Source organism: Pseudopodoces humilis, chromosome 11, assembly GCF_049639895.1.
Source record: "Pseudopodoces humilis isolate 2021_Gansu_Grassland_sample_001 chromosome 11, ASM4963989v1, whole genome shotgun sequence".
Lineage (NCBI taxonomy): Eukaryota > Metazoa > Chordata > Aves > Passeriformes > Paridae > Pseudopodoces > Pseudopodoces humilis.
In genome coordinates, this window is record NC_142210.1 from 8,664,030 (window position 1) to 8,681,465 (window position 17,436).

Consider the following 17,436-nt stretch of genomic DNA (forward strand, 5'->3'; position numbering starts at 1 on the left):
GACCTCCTCTGCTTGGGTAAGGGTGGCTATTGACTCCATCATTTCTGCTCCTGCTCTGCTCAGGGCAGTTCTGAGAAACCCTTGGTAAGAAACCTCCTCTGCTGTTGTCACCCCCGCGGCTCCTTGCCCTCCGGAGGTCGGACCCGATGATCCCGGCCGTGCCCGGCAGTGTCCAGCCGGGGCTGACCGCACCACGTCCTGCCCGGGCTCCAGCAGCGGGAACCGGGGACCTGCCGTGAGCTGCCGTCGTGCCGGCGATGCCGTGGCCCCGGGATGCTCCTCGGCAGCACTCGGAATTCCCGACACAGCCGCAGCTGCGGGGAACGCGCCTCTTCTGCGGAGAACAGCCGAGCCCGTGGCGGGCGCGGAGGGCACCCGGGACCGCTCCGCTCGGGGCCGCTCCGAGCGCCGGCGGCTCGTCCGTGCCGCGGCCACAGGGGCTACCGGGGCCACCGGGAGCCATCGGGGGCCACCGGGGCACCAGGGCCACCAGGAGCCACCGCCGCGGGCGAGCGCGGCGGGGCCGGGCCTGGCCGGGCCGCCGCCCCCCGGGCCGGCAGCGGGAGGCGCGGCGGGACCGGCGGCAGCGGCAGGATGGTGAGCGGGGCGGCGGGCCGGGACAGACAGACAGACAGACAGACAGACAGACAGACAGCTCCTGCCCGGGACCGACAGATAGACAGGTAGCTCCTTCTGGGGACAGATAGGCAGACAGGTAGCTCCTGTCACGGACAAACAGCTGCGGCCGGGGACAGACAGGCAGCCCCTGCCGGGGACGGACGGACAGACAGACAGACGGGCAGCCCCTGCCGGGGACGGACAGACAGACAGACAGACAGACGGGCAGCCCCTGCCGGGGACGGACAGACAGACAGACAGACAGACGGGCAGCCCCTGCCGGGGACGGACGGACAGACAGACAGACGGGCAGCCCCTGCCGGGGACGGACGGACAGACAGACAGACAGACGGGCAGCCCCTGCCGGGGACGGACGGACAGACGGACAGACGGGCAGTCCCTGTCGCTGGCTCCCATCCCGAGAGCAGGGGCCGAGCGGCTGCTGCCGCCGTGCCGGGGCAGGGCGCTGACCCGCAGTTTTGGGGCATTCGGAGCGCCCCGCCCTTGCGCTGCTGCCGCCCCGAGAGCCCCGCTCGGGCCGCCCGTTCTGAGTTCCCCCGGTCCCCGGAGCAGCTCCAGCAGGGATGAGGCAGAAGCGCAGCGCCCGCGGCTCGGCCGAGTGACGGCGGCTGCGGCAGCGCCAGTGCGGGGCTGCAGGGCCATGCGGGGCTGCAGGGCCATGCGGGGCTGCAGGGACAGTGCGGGGCTGCAGGGCCATGCGGGGCTGCAGGGCCATGCGGGGCTGCAGGGCCATGCGGGGCTGCAGGGCCATGCGGGGCTGCAGGGACAGTGCGGGGCTGCAGGGCCATGCGGGGCTGCTGTGCCATGCGGGGCTGCAGGGACAGTGCGGGGCTGCAGGGCCATGCGGGGCTGCTGTGCCATGCGGGGCTGCAGGGCCATGCGGGGCTGCAGGGACAGTGCGGGGCTGCAGGGACAGTGCGGGGCTGCAGGGCCATGCGGGGCTGCAGGGACAGTGCGGGGCTGCAGGGCCATGCGGGGCTGCTGAGCCATGCGGGGCTGCAGGGCCATGCGGGGCTGCAGGGCCATGCGGGGCTGCTGTGCCATGCGGGGCTGCAGGGCCATGCGGGGCTGCAGGGACAGTGCGGGGCTGCTGTGCCCAGCTCCGGCCGCTGCCACCGCACCGGGCACCGGCCCGCCCTGGCTCGGCTGCTGCTCTGCAAAACACCGCCGGCTGCTCGCTCTCTCGTGCTGAACGCTTGCGAAACGCTCCTGTGCTCACTGAGAGATACAATGGCTGCCCAACGTTATTACTTTCTCTTTAGGCCGTCAAGCATCATTACTTTTTCTCTTGCAATATAAAATTAGCAGAGGAATCTGAAATACAAAAAGGTGATGTGTTGGGGCAGTGTTTGAAAAACCATCTTTTTCGTGCTCATATATTTTCTTTTTGCAGTATGGATTTATAAACACGTGCCTGAAGTCTTTGGTGGTTGAAAAGTACGGTGAAGAAACATGGGAAAAATTAAGGTAATGTGTTCCAAATAAATGTAGTGCATTGAAAGAAAGCGCTCAGGAATTCAGCAGCAGAGGATATAGTTTCTTATTGGTAAATGGTAGCTGATGTGTAGCTCAAGTAATTATTATTAGGAGTAACTAACAGGGCAAAAGCAAGAGTTTGCCTTGTAACACTTCATCCTCTGATACTAATTTGTCCCAATTAATTTGTCATATCAGATAATTAAAGATGACATTTAGTCTTTTACACAATTTTGCAATAGACTCCCTGGCTCACTGTGACAATATCAAGAAGTAATTACGCTGAAAAGATGTCATCCTTAATATAAAGTCAGTTTAATTCCAGTACTCAGAAGAGCAGCTAAATCATAGCATCATAGACCATCCAGTTCCAATCCCCCTGCCGTGAGCGGGGAACCTTCCACTAGACCAGGATGCTCAAAGTCCCATTCAATCTGGCCTTGTATCACCTCTGGTTTTGTCTTGTTTTTATGGGCTATATAGTATTTCCAAGAAAAACAGATGATACTCAGATGCCATATAATCCATCCACCGTATATTCTCATCCATTGAAGCCAATATAAAAAGAAAACAGCAGATTTGGGGAGCCCCAAGAGCTTGATGTTGTGGCCACATTGAACAGCAAACTAACCAGAAGATAAACTAAAACTCCACTTGCTCTAGCGCCCTGCAGTATAATGTCTTAATCCTTGAAGGAACTTACTGTAATACCATAATGTGAAATAGCACAAATGGTGAGGTGGACACCACCACTCAGCCATGTTAAAGCAATTTAATTAATTTAAAGCAATTTAATATTAAATTTACACCATTAGGTGAAGTAATAAGTAACACTTGAGGGAGGTTAAGGAGTGCATTCACAGCAAACAGTGCTTAAGGAATGCCAGTTGGGTCACCCAGCCATGTTGAATGTACAGCACTGCTGAGACAAGAATATGGTCTTCTCTGTTTTAGGCTGCAGGCTGGAGTCCAGGATTCTTTCTTGACTTTTGAGGTTTACAAAGATGAGATCACAATGCAGCTTGTCGACAAAGCCTGCAAAGTATTAGGTATGTATTGGCATGCCTCAAAAATGGATCATCCTGGGTCAAGCCTGAGACTGCAGCCCAGATTTTGTCCCTTGTGCCCTTGGGAATGCCTTCCCTACGCTGCAAATTTTATGCCTTCAATCTTAATCCACCTGACAACATTGCAAGAACTTCCAAACTTTTCTTATTCCTTAAGGTATCTTTATTTTTGCCAGGTGTTCCTGCTGACATTGTTCTGAGGGAGTTTGGAAAGTATTTCTTTGAATTCTGTAAGCGCTCAGGCTATGACCACATGCTGAGGACACTGGGTGGAAATCTCTATGAGTTCATAGAGAACCTGGATGCCTTGCACAGCTACCTGTCCCTTTCTTACCAGGCAAGTCTGAGTAGTAACTGCTGAGCAGGTATGGATGCACTCTGACAGAGTTCCTAACACAAGGAACAGCATCTCATAGGTGTGAATAAATAATGAAAAAAATCACCAGAGCATGTTCTCTTCTGCTGTGTTCTGACACAGATTACTCCAAATGTTAGGACAATTTCTAAAAATGTTTGGTTTTCACTAGTCCTCAACATTAGGCATTATTTACTACATTGGCTCTAATGCATAGCAGATTTTTCTTCTCAGGTGAGAATATTTAATTTTCTGTTTTTCAATTTATTTGTATTACAGTTCATGTTATTAAGGCATGAGATGATTTTGTATAAGTGGAATTCATCTGTAGACTTTTTCAGAAAAAAGATACTAAGGTCTTGGTTTTGTTTGTTTTATTTCCTCAGGAGATGAATGCACCATCTTTTAGAGTAGAAAAGAATGAAGATGGGTCAATGCATTTACATTACTATTCAGACAGAAGAGGTCTGTGCCATATTGTGCCAGGTAATGAGACTAAATGCAGAGTACATATCAATGCAATGCATGTACAGACTAATCATAAATTTGCAGATGCACTCAGAGTTCAGTATCTTTTTTTTAGATGAGGCCTGGCCATGGAATTGAAGCCTCGTAGAGTTCGGTGCCCAGACACCTGAACTCAGGATTCCCCTACTGCCTGATCACTCCTAGCTCCCACTAGCTCATCAAAATTTATTGTATGACAAGCCAGGCCATAAATGTCCATTCTTGCTATACAGAACTCCCTCCCTGGAAGAAAAAATAGGCTCATGGTGTGTATTGTGTCTGTTTATTAATTTTCAATGACTCGCGCTTTTTAAATTACAGTGACGTAGAAATTCTAGTTGAATTGAAGACATTCATCCACCCTGTAGAACATCCAGTCTGTAAAACTCCTACTGAACCCTGCTCCAAACTGAATCTTTTACCAGCATTTTCCACAATCTCCAGAGCTGTACTTGTGCAAGCATTAGAGAGCTATAGGTCTGTAAGAGATGATCATGTTCCTTTCTTTCATAAATTATGCTGAATTTAGAAGTTCATCAAAACATCCCCCTTTGTCAAAACTTATTCGATATTGAAAGCACAGAATTATTTGGAATTTCAGAAAGAGCTTTTGATGTCATTTTGATGTCCAGTCTTTTGCCTAAAACATAACCAGAAATGAGAGAACTGATTGTGCATCTGCATGAAAGATATTTCCTTCCTTTCAAAATATAATATTCTTCAATGACTGAAATAGATTGTAAAGCAGAATCTTTTTAGACTCCCTGCACTCTTTGGGTTGATGGAAATTCATATTATTGCTCTATGCCTACTTGAACACATTCTTCAGATGTCCTGCTGAGCTGCTCCTAGTGAAAATCAGCATTTGTCTTCAGCCAAGGCAAAAGCAGCAGTAACTTTAAAGCTGACCTCCTATGTGCATATTCTCATCATGGCAACGGTAGCAAGAACGACAGGTGTTGCTTTCTTCTTCCAGAGTCCTTTGGAAAAGTGATTTCTGAAACAGTGAAATTCCACTGTGGGCCCTCTGAAACGGGAATTGAAAAGGTTTTGTTCTTGGCAATACCTTGTCTTTTGTTTCCCGTTCAGGAATCATCGGTGCAGCAGCCCTGGATTTTTTTAACATTGAGATTTCAATGAAAATAGTCAATCAAACAGAAGAGGAAGAAGAAAGAACTGGGAAAAAAGAACATATTGTTTTTCTTGTCACTCAAAACCCTCTCTTTCCATCCAAGGAAAGAAATGAATTTTCTTCCTCATCTCAATGTCTTTTTGACTCTGAAAAACAAATTGAAAACCAACTGAATAAAGAGGTATTTTAATATTCATTATCACCATATTACTAAAATACATTTAAAATAAAAACACCCTAGAAATTTCCCTTTGGATTTATTTCAACAGGACCTTGAAAAAGCCAAGAATGCAAATGGAGACAGAGGGAACTCTGTTTGTCCTGTTAAGAAGAGTCACTGGAGAACATTAAGAGGAATAATCACATTAGGAAAAGGTGAGAGATCATTCAGAGGGAGCTCGTCATCATTTCTGAGTCTCTTCAATTAGAAAGTCAGTAAGCCTCCCTATCCCCACCCACCCATCCATTTTAAAGTTACCATTTATATTTCCTCTGCAACTGTTCAAAATGTTTCTGGTTACGTTTCTTTCAGTTTGACATTGCTGATCAAAGAAAAATTGCAGATAATAAGCATGCTTAGTAATGACAGATACTTAAATGGAATATGACCTGTCACTTTTGTCTCTTAAACAGGGCTTTCATCTGAAAATTGTTCTTCTATAAAATGTCATTGTGTGATGAATTCATTCTCATGTCACTTTGTATAAGATGCTGAATTTAAAAGTGTGGTTTTTTAATTTGGTAGATACTACTTCTTTCCAAAATTATCAACTGTAGTAAATTTTGAAAGCCAAATTAAATCCTCCACTACCAAAAGTCTACTGCTAATCTAGTAATCCCTGTTCTTACCTCTATGTATTAGATGTTTATATATGTTTATAAAATGGAAGGAATTTTTAAGTTAGGATCTTACTTGCTAAGTGTTCCTTAGTAGCTGGAAAAATGTAAATCCACTTGTGTGCATATTTTTGTGGGATGGAGCTGTGTTATATTGCTGTGGCATATGCAGATTCATAGAGAAGTAACATCTACAGTTGTTCATCTATTCTTATTTTTTCCACATATTTTCATGCATTTAGTGCTCTGTGTTTTTGGTGTACTTAAGTTTTAAGCACCCAGCCAACTCACAGCAGTTGCTAATCAGCTGTGGGTTACACTGCAGAGCATTTAGCACAGATGTGTGCACATTTCTGGGCCCACACACTGTTTGCTTTTGTCTTCACTCACTATGATATAGGGTCCTGTCTCACCAAGTGATACAAAGTAATGCTGATTGGTTTTATGACGAGCAGCCTCATTTAAGAACTACGCATTTATCTCACCACAGGTAAGCTCCTGAGAGGATTTGATCCTGTTTATCCCAAGAGCCTCTGGATTGATACAAAAACGTTTTGCAATGGACTTCCTTTTCATATGGTTTTTGACAAAGAGGTAGGACAAGCTTCTGGTCAGGGCCCTTAGTTTGCATAAACCTCCTAGTACTTTCCCTCTGTTTTGACTGTCCTACAGTTTCCTGCTTCGTGTGCTCTGTGTGCAGTCTACACCCAGTTACAGGATTTGCAGAAATACTCTGTACAGAGACATGCTCCATATCGCTGCAGATAGGAATCTCCTTTGCATTTATCGAGTTCACCATGTCTGAAACAGCTGCAGATATGCCAGCAAGGTTTATTGCAGCAGTCTATCTGTTACCAAACAGTGAGCAGAATTTTTCTGGTTTCTGGTCACCTTCCTGTTCCTGGATATACCAGAGACACGTCCCATCCTTTAAATTGGCTTTGCAGTTTAAATGATGTTCCCCCCTCTCCTCCCACTTGCTAACCCATCCCAAGGCTTTGAGGGCTTTGCTGGCAGCTGAGGCTTTGTGCTTTCCTGAGTCTGCTCCCAGCTACTGACTGAATCAGGCAGCGTGCAGCCCCACTGGGACCCAAAAATCTCTTTATCTTCTGGGGCAGGACTGAGTCTCCTCTCCTGTGCACACATACCCTGCAGCCACTTCAGGGCTGCCCTTGGCTGGTTCGCAGCCTGCCTGGGTTCCCACAAGCTACAGGTCCTCTTGCTCCAAACTCTGTGGAGAGAACACTGGCTTAAGACAGGAGCAAAGAAAGGAGAAGCTGAGGATGGGACAGCAGAAGAAGGCTGAGTACATTCCCCTCAGGGAACATTTTGTGTCGTGCTGATCAAGGTTCCAGAGCATATAATCTGCTTCATGCCACTGCCCACATCAGCCAAAATGCAGAGTCTTAAAACTTTCAAGAAGGCCAGTATGCATAATTTAATAAAATTACTAGTGTGCAAAGAAGAAAAGTCCTACACCCATTACTGTTAGCCAGGTCAGAGCTTCAATAACTGATGACAAGCAGAGAAGAACACTTCTGCAGAATTTAGGAGCTCACGTATGGTCAGCAGAGTAAAGGAGAATTACTAAACCTTTACACTCATTAAGAGAAAGTAACCCATGGCATCTATTAGAAAATTAATATTTGTCAAGGCATTTTATGCCACAGTTGTTTTCATTTTGGAATATAAGACACACTGGTATCTCTAATTTTCTCCTGCAGCTACCTGTAAGGCTGTGAGGCCTACACAAATGCAAGCAGGGATAATAGCAGGTGGTTTTGGGGGTTTTTCACAATTGACAGGAAGGAACATTTTAATAACAACATTAATTTCTTGTGGCTTTGTCTTGCTATGAAGGGCATGCATTCAGAGCTGTGTAGTGCTACACTGACAAGGGAGAAACTTTGCTCAGAAATAAGTCGTGTGCTCTAGAAAGGCTAAGTGTGGGGAAATGTATAAACAGTGATCAGCTGTAGCTTGGTCTGAACCCAGAGGGACATGGATTGTAACACTGGTCCATATTTTCTTTTTAAGCTCAAAGTGAAGCAAGCTGGGGTGAGCATTCAAAAGATTGTACCTGGCCTTCAGACCATGGGCATCTGCTTGGATCAGTACTTCAGAATCATTCACCCAGAAGTACCCTTCACCATCTCCAGCATTCAGAAATTCATCAACAGCCAATTTGTTTTCCAGACTAGGAGAGAGATGATGCCTGAGTCATGGAAAGAACGGCCAATGCTAGAGCTAAGAGGTATTTCACTGTTTTCAATAGTATAAGTGCTCATATTAAATCAGGAATTACACTGAGGTGTACTCCTGACCTCACTCAAGTCCTATAAATAGCCTTTGGGCAGTGAGGAGATTAGATGGTTCTGTTTAGAGAAACAGTACATGCTTGTACACAAATTCTGCTGTCACCTCACCAGATTTTGAAGGCTTTCAGTCAGAAACAACAACTCTGCTCCTATTTGAAAGACTAAGAAATATGGTGGTTTTCTAATGCTGCAAAACTCACATGTGAATACATGATTTGTTCTTAATTTATGCCTTTGAGGGGAGTTATTTGCTACTGGCTGGGTTTCAAATGTGATTAAAAATAGATTTGTTCTCTGTGCTTTTATTTTTTGTAGCACATTTTCAGGTTCCAATTTCTGTCTTCACAAACCCCCCCAAAGACATGCAAGAATTTACCAGTTAAAATTATCTCAGCAATAAAGATACTGTATTTGCTTTATTTTTAGTGAGAGGACTGAATATGAGATGATCCTCTGCTTGGTGTAATTAACTATAATGACATTTTGTTTAATTGTTCTGTGCTTCAGTTCTTCTTTTCTCTTTTAATGTGACCTAATTTTCTCTTGTCTCCTTTCACCTTTATGTAATGAGTGTCAAATCTTGTTTTACTGAGATTCAGAAAAAAATTTTAAGGTCTAGGGACACCTTGAAAAAAGTAATGCTACCAAAACAAGGAACTTTGACTGCTCATGGATACAACTGTACTTTCTCTTATGCTCTAGGGGTTAATTCATATGTATCTATCATGTTTCAACCCTCTTAGTTTTAAAGCTCTTCATCCAGTAGCACTGGGGATGAGGTGAGGGAGAAAGAAAGAAATAGGAATTCCTAGATTGCTGTTTTGCTACTTACAGAGCAAGTCAATAATACTAATACTACTAATAATAATTAGAATCGTAATCAAACCTCAACTAAAACCCAAAAAGCTAGATCCCCCACCAAAAATCCCTTTTACCTTTCAGGCATTTTTATAACTGCTTATTTAGATTATGATAGCAACTAAAAGCTGCTATTACCAGGGAGGAAAGTGCCATTGACTTTACTGGGACACAAACTATGCACTGTGAAATTAAACTTCAAATGTTTTGCTTAATCACTGTGAGTCTCAGTTCCCCTGTGCATGATTCTGACTGACTTCAGAGCTATTTGGGAATAGCTCAAGAACTAGGAGGAGAGGAGGGGACAATGCAGAGAGGAGGGAAAGGAGAGGAGAGATGTTGAGAGCGCTGGGGTTCCTCATGAGGAGGAGGGACTTGAATCATAGCTGGGCTCTGCCCAGCACCTGCAATGAGGGAGTGACTGCTTCCTGGGCTCCAAAATTTGGTTGTTTGCCTAGTGTGGCTCCTCTGTACAAGTTCACCTCGAATTCCTAGGAAATAAATTCCTGTGATCATCCAGACCCTACAGAAACCCACTGAAGTGGATGATCACAGGAATTTATTTCCTAGGAAATTTAAGGCAGAAGTTCCTTAGAACTCTGCCTAAGATTAACAGCAGTAATGTTGAGCACCCTGTGAAAGGCCACACTGCTGAAAACCCTTGCCAATACTTGTTCCACACAGGCCAGATGATGTGGATGGAGTCCCTGCAGTGCATGCTCTACCTCTGCTCACCTTTGCTTCGCACTTTGCATGAGCTGGAGGAGAGGCAGATGCACATTGCAGACATCGCCCCTCACGACGTGACCAGGGATTTGATTCTCCTCAATCAGCAGCGACTGGCAGAGATGGAGCTCTCAAACCAGCTGGAGAGGAAGAAGGAGGAGCTGCGGATCCTGTCGAAGCACCTGGAGGAAGAGAAGAAGAAGACTGAAGCTCTGCTCTATGCCATGCTTCCCCAGCACGTGGCCAACCAGCTGAAAGAGGGGAAGCGAGTTGAGGCAGGTGAATGAACAGGATGCATTTGGGATGTGTGATTTGTGCAACGGGGGATGGTGATAGAGAGATTGGGGTGCTGGCACAGCCCCTTTGCCACTGCCCTGGAGTCCATTCTCTACCTGGGGACATCCATGTGTAGGAGGATAATCACAGACCCTTAATTTTGCTGATAATAAAAATTAGGCTATTCTTTCAAAGAAAGCTTTGGAAGCTCTTTGCCAAAATTGTTCCTTAGGTGTTGAAAGGTGGTAATAGCTGCCCATTCAGTGAACAAAATTCGGTGTTTCAGCAATAATCTGAGATTTTGGTTTTAACTTGGGCACACAGGAGAATGAGGGCTCAGAAGTGAAGGGAATAAAGAAAGTGGACTGACTTTGCTAGAAAATTCTCTTAGTACCTTTATGCTATCTATAAATGTAGGATGATGACGATTCCCATTGTTATTAAGGGTAGCAATAATATGCTTAAATTCCCCTTAGTGAGCACGTATATGAAATTAGGGATAACGAGCTAATTGTATCCTGTATATGGTATATTCAGATTTTTGGGTTGTTTGAGACGTGCAATTATTCTTATATTTGATACACTCTTACATTCTTACCTCTCCTTCATCTCAGCACTTGTGTATGATTATTACAACTGAGAGGCCATAGAATGGTCTTTTCAAACAAGTCTCAAACAGATACTGTGGCTGTCTGTTACCACTGTTCTTTCTGCCCACAGGAGAGTTCAAGGAGTGCACTATATTGTTCAGTGATGTGGTGACCTTTACCAACATTTGTGCCCAGTGTGAGCCTATTCAGATAGTTCTCATGTTAAATTCAATGTACCTGAGGTTTGACAGACTGACCACAGTGCATGATGTGTACAAGGTAGGTACTGATCAAAAAAGGCTGCAGAAATTTTTGCTGGTTTTTTTTTTGTTGGTTGGTTTTTTGTTTGTTTTGTTTTGTTTTTAAATGTACTTAAATCCTCTTTACCACAGCATGATTCTTGATTAAACCATAAAACATTACCTATTTGTAGTGGCCACACAAACTGAAAAACAGGGAGAAGTGGAAATTATTGGACAAGAGCACAACTTCTGTCATAGGCTAAAGTCTCTTCCCACAATGCTAATACCAGAACGACTCTTCTTTTGTATATCTCTCTCTCCCTTCTTTCTCAAATGCCTGTCCAACATGAATAATTTGCCTAGTTCTTTTATTTGAACCTCTTCTGAATGGGTCACCATGTCATAGTGTCTTTTGGTAGGAAATAATGTTATAAACAATACCCAGACAACAGATAGACTTTTATTTCGCGGAGATCTTCAGCAATGGTATCATCTCCTGCTAACCCCCACAGAGCATCAGTTAGACCTAGACTGTACATGTGGTCTCCAAACTGTGCTGGAAGATCAGAGCCCTGGCTGGCCTATAATAGTAATGTTATTAACACTTCTAGAGGTACCAGATTTGATGTGCTGAAGAGCACTTCCTAAGTTTCTGTCTGTCCCCAGCTCATTAAATATTTAGGAAGGCAAAAATAGTAAAGGGTGAAATCCAAATCTCGTTCATTCCTTGCTCAGGCAAGGCTTGCAGTTCATTGCACAATAAATTGTACTGGGAAATCAGAAGCATTTCTTCCTTGGCAAGGAATCTGTATTCAATAATTGAAGCATCCAGGATATGGCCCACAGATTTCAGGATAAATTAGCATCATATTCTATCTAAATCATCCGTCATAAGTAAATGATCTGTCACTATAATATCTCCTTTTGAAGCCTGTATATAACTCCTATTAATATTGAAGGAAGTTACTGGGGTACAGAGAGCAAGGATGAGATTACTATTGCAGGGAATTGGGAAAGGAATGAAATAGTGACATTGATCAAAGAAATCTGGCCCAAGCTTATAAACATCTGAAGTTATGAATAAATCTTGTTAAATTAAATCTTCTACTATGGCTGAAAAATAATTAGGGTATCTGTTTGCATTAGTAGCTTTTTGCAGTTGTTTTTAATTTGTTACAGAAAATTACAGGCATCACTCTGGGTTTGGCTGTCTGATAGAAGGCATGGACAGGAACACATTCTTTGAGATTGATGTGCTGAACTGTTTTAAGTCATTGTGTTAATGAACAAACCCAAATATTAAATTATGTTTCCACTCTCCTATTTGTGTTAATTTTTAAGAAAGCCAGTTAGTCTAATCTAAAAGATCTCTTATTTACTGATGATAAATGGGCCAGTGAAGCCTCATAAGAGCAATTTGGAAAATTTCATTACTGTCTAACAGGCTTTTACAGTGGATTTTATACATTTAAGAATTCTCTGTTTCAAACAGGTCTGTTCTATTCACAGCAAAATTTCTAGTACAGGAACAAAATCCAAAGTATTTATCAGATACTTTAGAGTGTATTTCAAGGAAACGGGATGCCTGAAGGAGGATAACCCTTCAGCATTTGTCTCACAGGCTGCAGCTGTTGTGGGAAAACAGCTGGTTGTAGGGAAGGATGCTCCCAAATTGTTTAGCTCACACTGTATTCTGTGACATCCTGGAGACTGGAGGTTCCTTAAATTTGTGTGTACCCCTTAATCATAATCAACAGTGAATGGGCTCCCTTGCTGTATTGTGGCTTTTTAAAAAATAAATCTCTCTCAAATAAGAAACACACTTTTAGCACCAATTGTGAATTAGGGCTAATTAACAGCATTCATCTGTCAGGGAACCTCCTGGCTCAGGAGGCTGTGCCTCGGGCTAGCTCTTTGCATGTCTGCATGTCTTTACCAAGGTCTGCCCTGGGTAAGAGGAAGGCAAACAGTCTGACACTTGCACAGGAGATCTTTCTCCTTAGGGTCTCTCACACTGATACCTAAAATGGGTCAAGTGAGCAGGGACTGAATGCGAGGAAATTTTTAGTGTGGAGTGAAGGAAAAGATCTTCATCTCAAGGAAACTCATGTGTGCTAAAGCTTTCCAGTGACTGGAAGCATCTTTTAAGAGAAAGGGGCAGTTGGTGTAGATAAGAGCCCTGAACAGCAAAACACTAACTTGAGTGAGGTACACCTGGCATGCTGATGTGCTTGTCCCTCTCAATTAAAGGTGGAGACGATTGGAGATGCCTACATGGTGGTAGGTGGGGTCCCTGTGCCCGTACCCACTCACGCAGAGCGAGTTGCTAATTTTGCCTTGGGCATGATAATGGCTGCCAAAGGAGTACAGAACCCAGTTTCTGGGAATCCTATCCAAGTAAGTTAATGCAAAGGTGCATGTGTGTGTCTCTCTGCTTCTTGTGCTGAGCTTCTGGTTAATGTAGTGCAGCAGCACCTCAAAGAGCTGCTTCTGACTCCGCTTTGGGCAAGGCCCACGTGGACACGTTTTCATGAAGAGCCTCTCCCTGCAGATATTTTATATCATACTGCTGCCCAGTGTTGTGTTGAGATGAACTTTTTGGTGGCTGGATAGCTTTCAGAAAGATGTTAAATAACAAGTGACATTTCTGGGGGGTGTTTTATGTCTTTGTAAAGATTCGAGTTGGGATCCATACAGGTCCTGTCTTGGCGGGGGTTGTTGGAGAAAAGATGCCTCGTTACTGCTTGTTTGGAGACACGGTGAATATCGCCTCCCGTATGGAGAGCCACGGCGTGCCCAGCAAAATTCACCTGAGCTCCAGTGCCTATCAGTGAGTAACTGATGGAAACTACCTGCTCAATTCCATGCTAAAATCCACTGCCTTGGCAGCTGCACCTTCCAGTGTAGATGGTGCTTAGTCACTCATTTAAGCAGCTTGTAAATGACTGTCACTGCTTGTAAATTTTAATTTTTTTCCTAATTATTCCAAATATACTTATATATAGAGGCAAAGGTTTGAGAGTCTCCATCCTAGAAAGCAAAATATTAAAAAAAAAATTAATTGTGATAACTTATTTGGAAATACTGATAAATTAATGGAGATGCTAGAAAGACAGAACATTTAGAACATTTAATAACAAAAGGTTTAAAATCTCTCTGATTGAGCACCATAATTTGTAGTGAAACAGTTTTATTTACACTTATCAAGGATTAACTACATAAACAGTTATCCTCTTCATGCTGTAATTTACTTTCCAGAAACTCATGTTTGTAAAAAATTAATACTACATTTTCAAGAACTTTATGTATGCATAAAATCTGTATGCACGAGTGGAAGCAAAGACAAACTACAAAGGAAGGAGTACTACAACATTGTCTGGGCACATAGGAATGATGCTGGGAAAATGAGAACGCAGCTGGCATTGAAATGGGCAACAAAGTTCAAAGGCAGTCAGAGGAGCTTCTGCAATGTTAGAATATAAATAGAAACATGGACCTGCTGTGGCAGGTGATTTAGTGACAGTGCCCTGAAGAAAGGCTGAGTTACTCAAGGCCTCTCCTGCTTTGGTCTTCACTGATGAGATCTTCAAGGTCCCTGCAGCAAGGGTCAGGGTTCAAGGAGTAGGTGAGCTATGAGTACTGGAAGAGGATCAGAGCAGGGGTCTTTTGAGGCATCTCAGTCTACAGAATGCACAGGAGCAGAAGGGATCTGAGGTAATGAGAGCTGGGTGATGGCACTGCAGAGCTGCTGGCTGTCAGCTCTGGAAAGCCATGACTGTCAGCACCGTAGCAGCTGAAGAAAACTACAGCTGCATGGAAAAATGGAAAGGGGGACATGGTGAAACTGTAGGCTGGTATGTCTTCTGTCAGTCCCAGTGAAAATCTAATGGCCATTTTTTGGACACATGAAAAAGGCAATTGGAAATAGCAAGTCTGGATGTGAAATAAATTAGTCAGTCATGCTTGATGGACCTGATTGCCTTCTCTGATGAAATGACTGGGGATCATTCTGTCTAGCTTATATTGGCTGCCTCACTTCTTAATTTCTGTTTACTGGTGAATAAGAACCCTCCACCCTACTGAAGTATTTGACTATGTGATCCATTAATTTTTGATCAGACTGTATGCATAAAGCTATGACAGCACAACAAGCTTGAATAAACAGTTGAAACAAACCCTCAGTTGTTCACAAATTGAGATCCTTTTCCCCAGACTGTTGTGATTTGATCACTCAGCTTTTTTAAAATATCAGAGTAGTTTTAAATTGTCTTGAATTTTCATGTGTCATTTTGCTTCTGATACTTTAGGTGCCTAAAATACAAGAATTTTGAGATTACTGAAAGAGGAGAAATAGAAGTAAAAGGAAAAGGGAAAATGCGCACATACTTCCTCATTAGAAATAAATCTGCAACTGAAAATGAGATTATGGGAAAGCCAATGAAAGATTTGGATTCTGGCCATGAATCTGTTCAGTCCTTTCCAGAAGGCAAGACTGAAACTATACCAAGTTCTCATCAACCAGGTAGAGTCAACTCAACACGTATTTTCCTCCTTGAACAAACTAACATTAATACAATCCAATTAAATGTCCTTTTGTGTTGTTCTTTCAGCTACTCAGACTCAGCAAAAGAAGGACCAGACCCCAGCTATTGCAATGAAGTATGTTGATGGCCCCCCAGATGCACAAAACAGCCTCAAAAGAAGAAATCAGATGAAAGTTGGAGATTTAACAGGTAGTTTTTTAGTTGCCATCTCACAAAGACCACAGAACTAGGAAGTAATTGAGGCTTAATCTTGCAAGTTCTTTATATTCATCTTCTGAATAACCATAGTTTTACTCAAGCCAGAAATTCATTCCAGCATATACACATTACCCTTCTGCACAATTTTTAGGGCCAGACAAATTTCACCTTTGGAGCAATCCCAGGTGTTGACTGTGCACTAGTGAAAAAGAACCCCAGAGCCCTTCTGGAAGTGCAGATTAAATGGATAAACGTTAGACAGCTCTTGACAGGGGCAGACCCATGAACTGTTCATGCACACATCTTTTCCCAGAAGCCTTATGGGGGAGCCTTACCAACTCTAGAGAGACCTCAGTCCTGTCTGCTGCAGGAATCAGAAGAATTTATTGCCATGCTTATGTTTTGTGACCGAAGTTCATTCTCCTTTGAAGTAGCTGATACTGAGAGATAACAGATTTGATGCCATAACAACCTAATCTTATGCAGCAAGTCTTGTAGTTCTATTTATGTGTTTTGTGGATTTTATACAGACTAAATATGTTGTTGCTAATTACTAGAAAATATTTTACTGCCTTCCCTCCCACCTGCTTAGATGTGGTGGTTAGTCTAGTATGTGTTGTGCTGACAAACAGAAACCTCTCTGGTCCTTAAAAACTCACACTGCAGGAGTGTTTTCTTTCAGGCAAAACTTGTGATTCCAAAAGCGATGGGAGTCTCCATGGCAACCAGCATGCAGATGATGGTCCTCGTCCTCCAAACCAGGGAAGAGTCAAACCTGCTACTGAAGAGCCACAGAATAGAAATGTTCGCTCTAATTTTTGCACTTTACTCTAGGTTTCTTACTTTTACATTAAACAGAGAAATTTTGTTATGATTTTGTGCATTTTGCTGTTATGGGACTTATTTTGTATATGAATACCACATGATTTTGTAAAAAAAAAAAAAAAAAAAAAGAAAAAAGACATTTCATCACAGTTTTCAGTAAAAATAAAACAGTGGAGGAAAATTTTTTAATCCATCTACATGGGCCATATTATACTCCCAGTGGAGAAAGAAACCCTTGCAGGATGCTTTGAAGATGCATTTTCAGCCTGTGCCACATCTTTGAATATCCTTGTATAAAAATCATGTGTTGGTATCTGATGCAGCAATCGGGAAAGAGGTGACTCATCCAGCTAGAAATATTCCTACTCAAATGAGCACTTGCCATAAAAGAAACATTCCCTGAAGTGACCATCTGTCTTGACTCCAGCACAGCCAACAACTTCCCCATGTAAGGTTAGCAGCGTTCCACCTGTGTTTTAACTGCCCTAACAGCTACATTTCTTAACATGTCTTTTGTTGGGTAAAGGCATTATGAAGTAGAAGTGCAGAATAGATCTAAAACAACCTGTATTTTTGCATCCTGAAGAGAGAATAATGTGTACTCAGTAGCAGCCAATGGTAAAAAAGAGCATCTGTGATCTCTGGACCAGCCATACATACTGTGCATAGAAGGACATGGAAATGGTGGAGTTACAAAGCATCAGATTTGTCACAACACTGAAGGACTGTTCAAGGCCTACAACCTATTTGAGACCTTCAAATGAGTTTCAAGTTTATTTTTCATTTTTTCACCCCAGCTAAACAACAAAAAACAAAAAGATTGAGGACAGCAGAAGGAGACTGTCA

The 17,436-nt window shown here is 43.5% G+C and overlaps 1 protein-coding gene across 1 annotated transcript; it reads left to right on the forward strand.

The window, feature by feature from the left end:
• Positions 1-1,297: 1,297 nt before the first annotated feature.
• LOC102105071 (guanylate cyclase soluble subunit beta-2-like) lies at positions 1,298-16,639 on the forward strand. The gene is made up of 16 exons (XM_088061138.1): positions 1,298-1,316; positions 1,986-2,106; positions 3,070-3,164; positions 3,359-3,519; positions 3,924-4,023; positions 5,134-5,357; positions 5,446-5,551; positions 6,504-6,607; positions 8,051-8,267; positions 9,874-10,194; positions 10,912-11,060; positions 13,274-13,420; positions 13,699-13,853; positions 15,331-15,545; positions 15,634-15,756; positions 16,448-16,639. Exons 1-16 carry the CDS (start codon positions 1,298-1,300, stop codon positions 16,597-16,599), a joined length of 2,409 nt encoding a protein of 802 aa, XP_087917264.1. The 3' UTR covers positions 16,600-16,639.
• Positions 16,640-17,436: the final 797 nt, after the last annotated feature.

Excerpts from the sequence above, each read along its gene's own strand:
- LOC102105071 (XM_088061138.1), top strand. Across the intron at positions 11,061-13,273 it reads CAGTGCATGATGTGTACAAG|GTGGAGACGATTGGAGATGC; the intron begins GTAGGTACTGAT and ends TCTCAATTAAAG. Across the intron at positions 13,854-15,330 it reads CTGAGCTCCAGTGCCTATCA|GTGCCTAAAATACAAGAATT; the intron begins GTGAGTAACTGA and ends CTGATACTTTAG.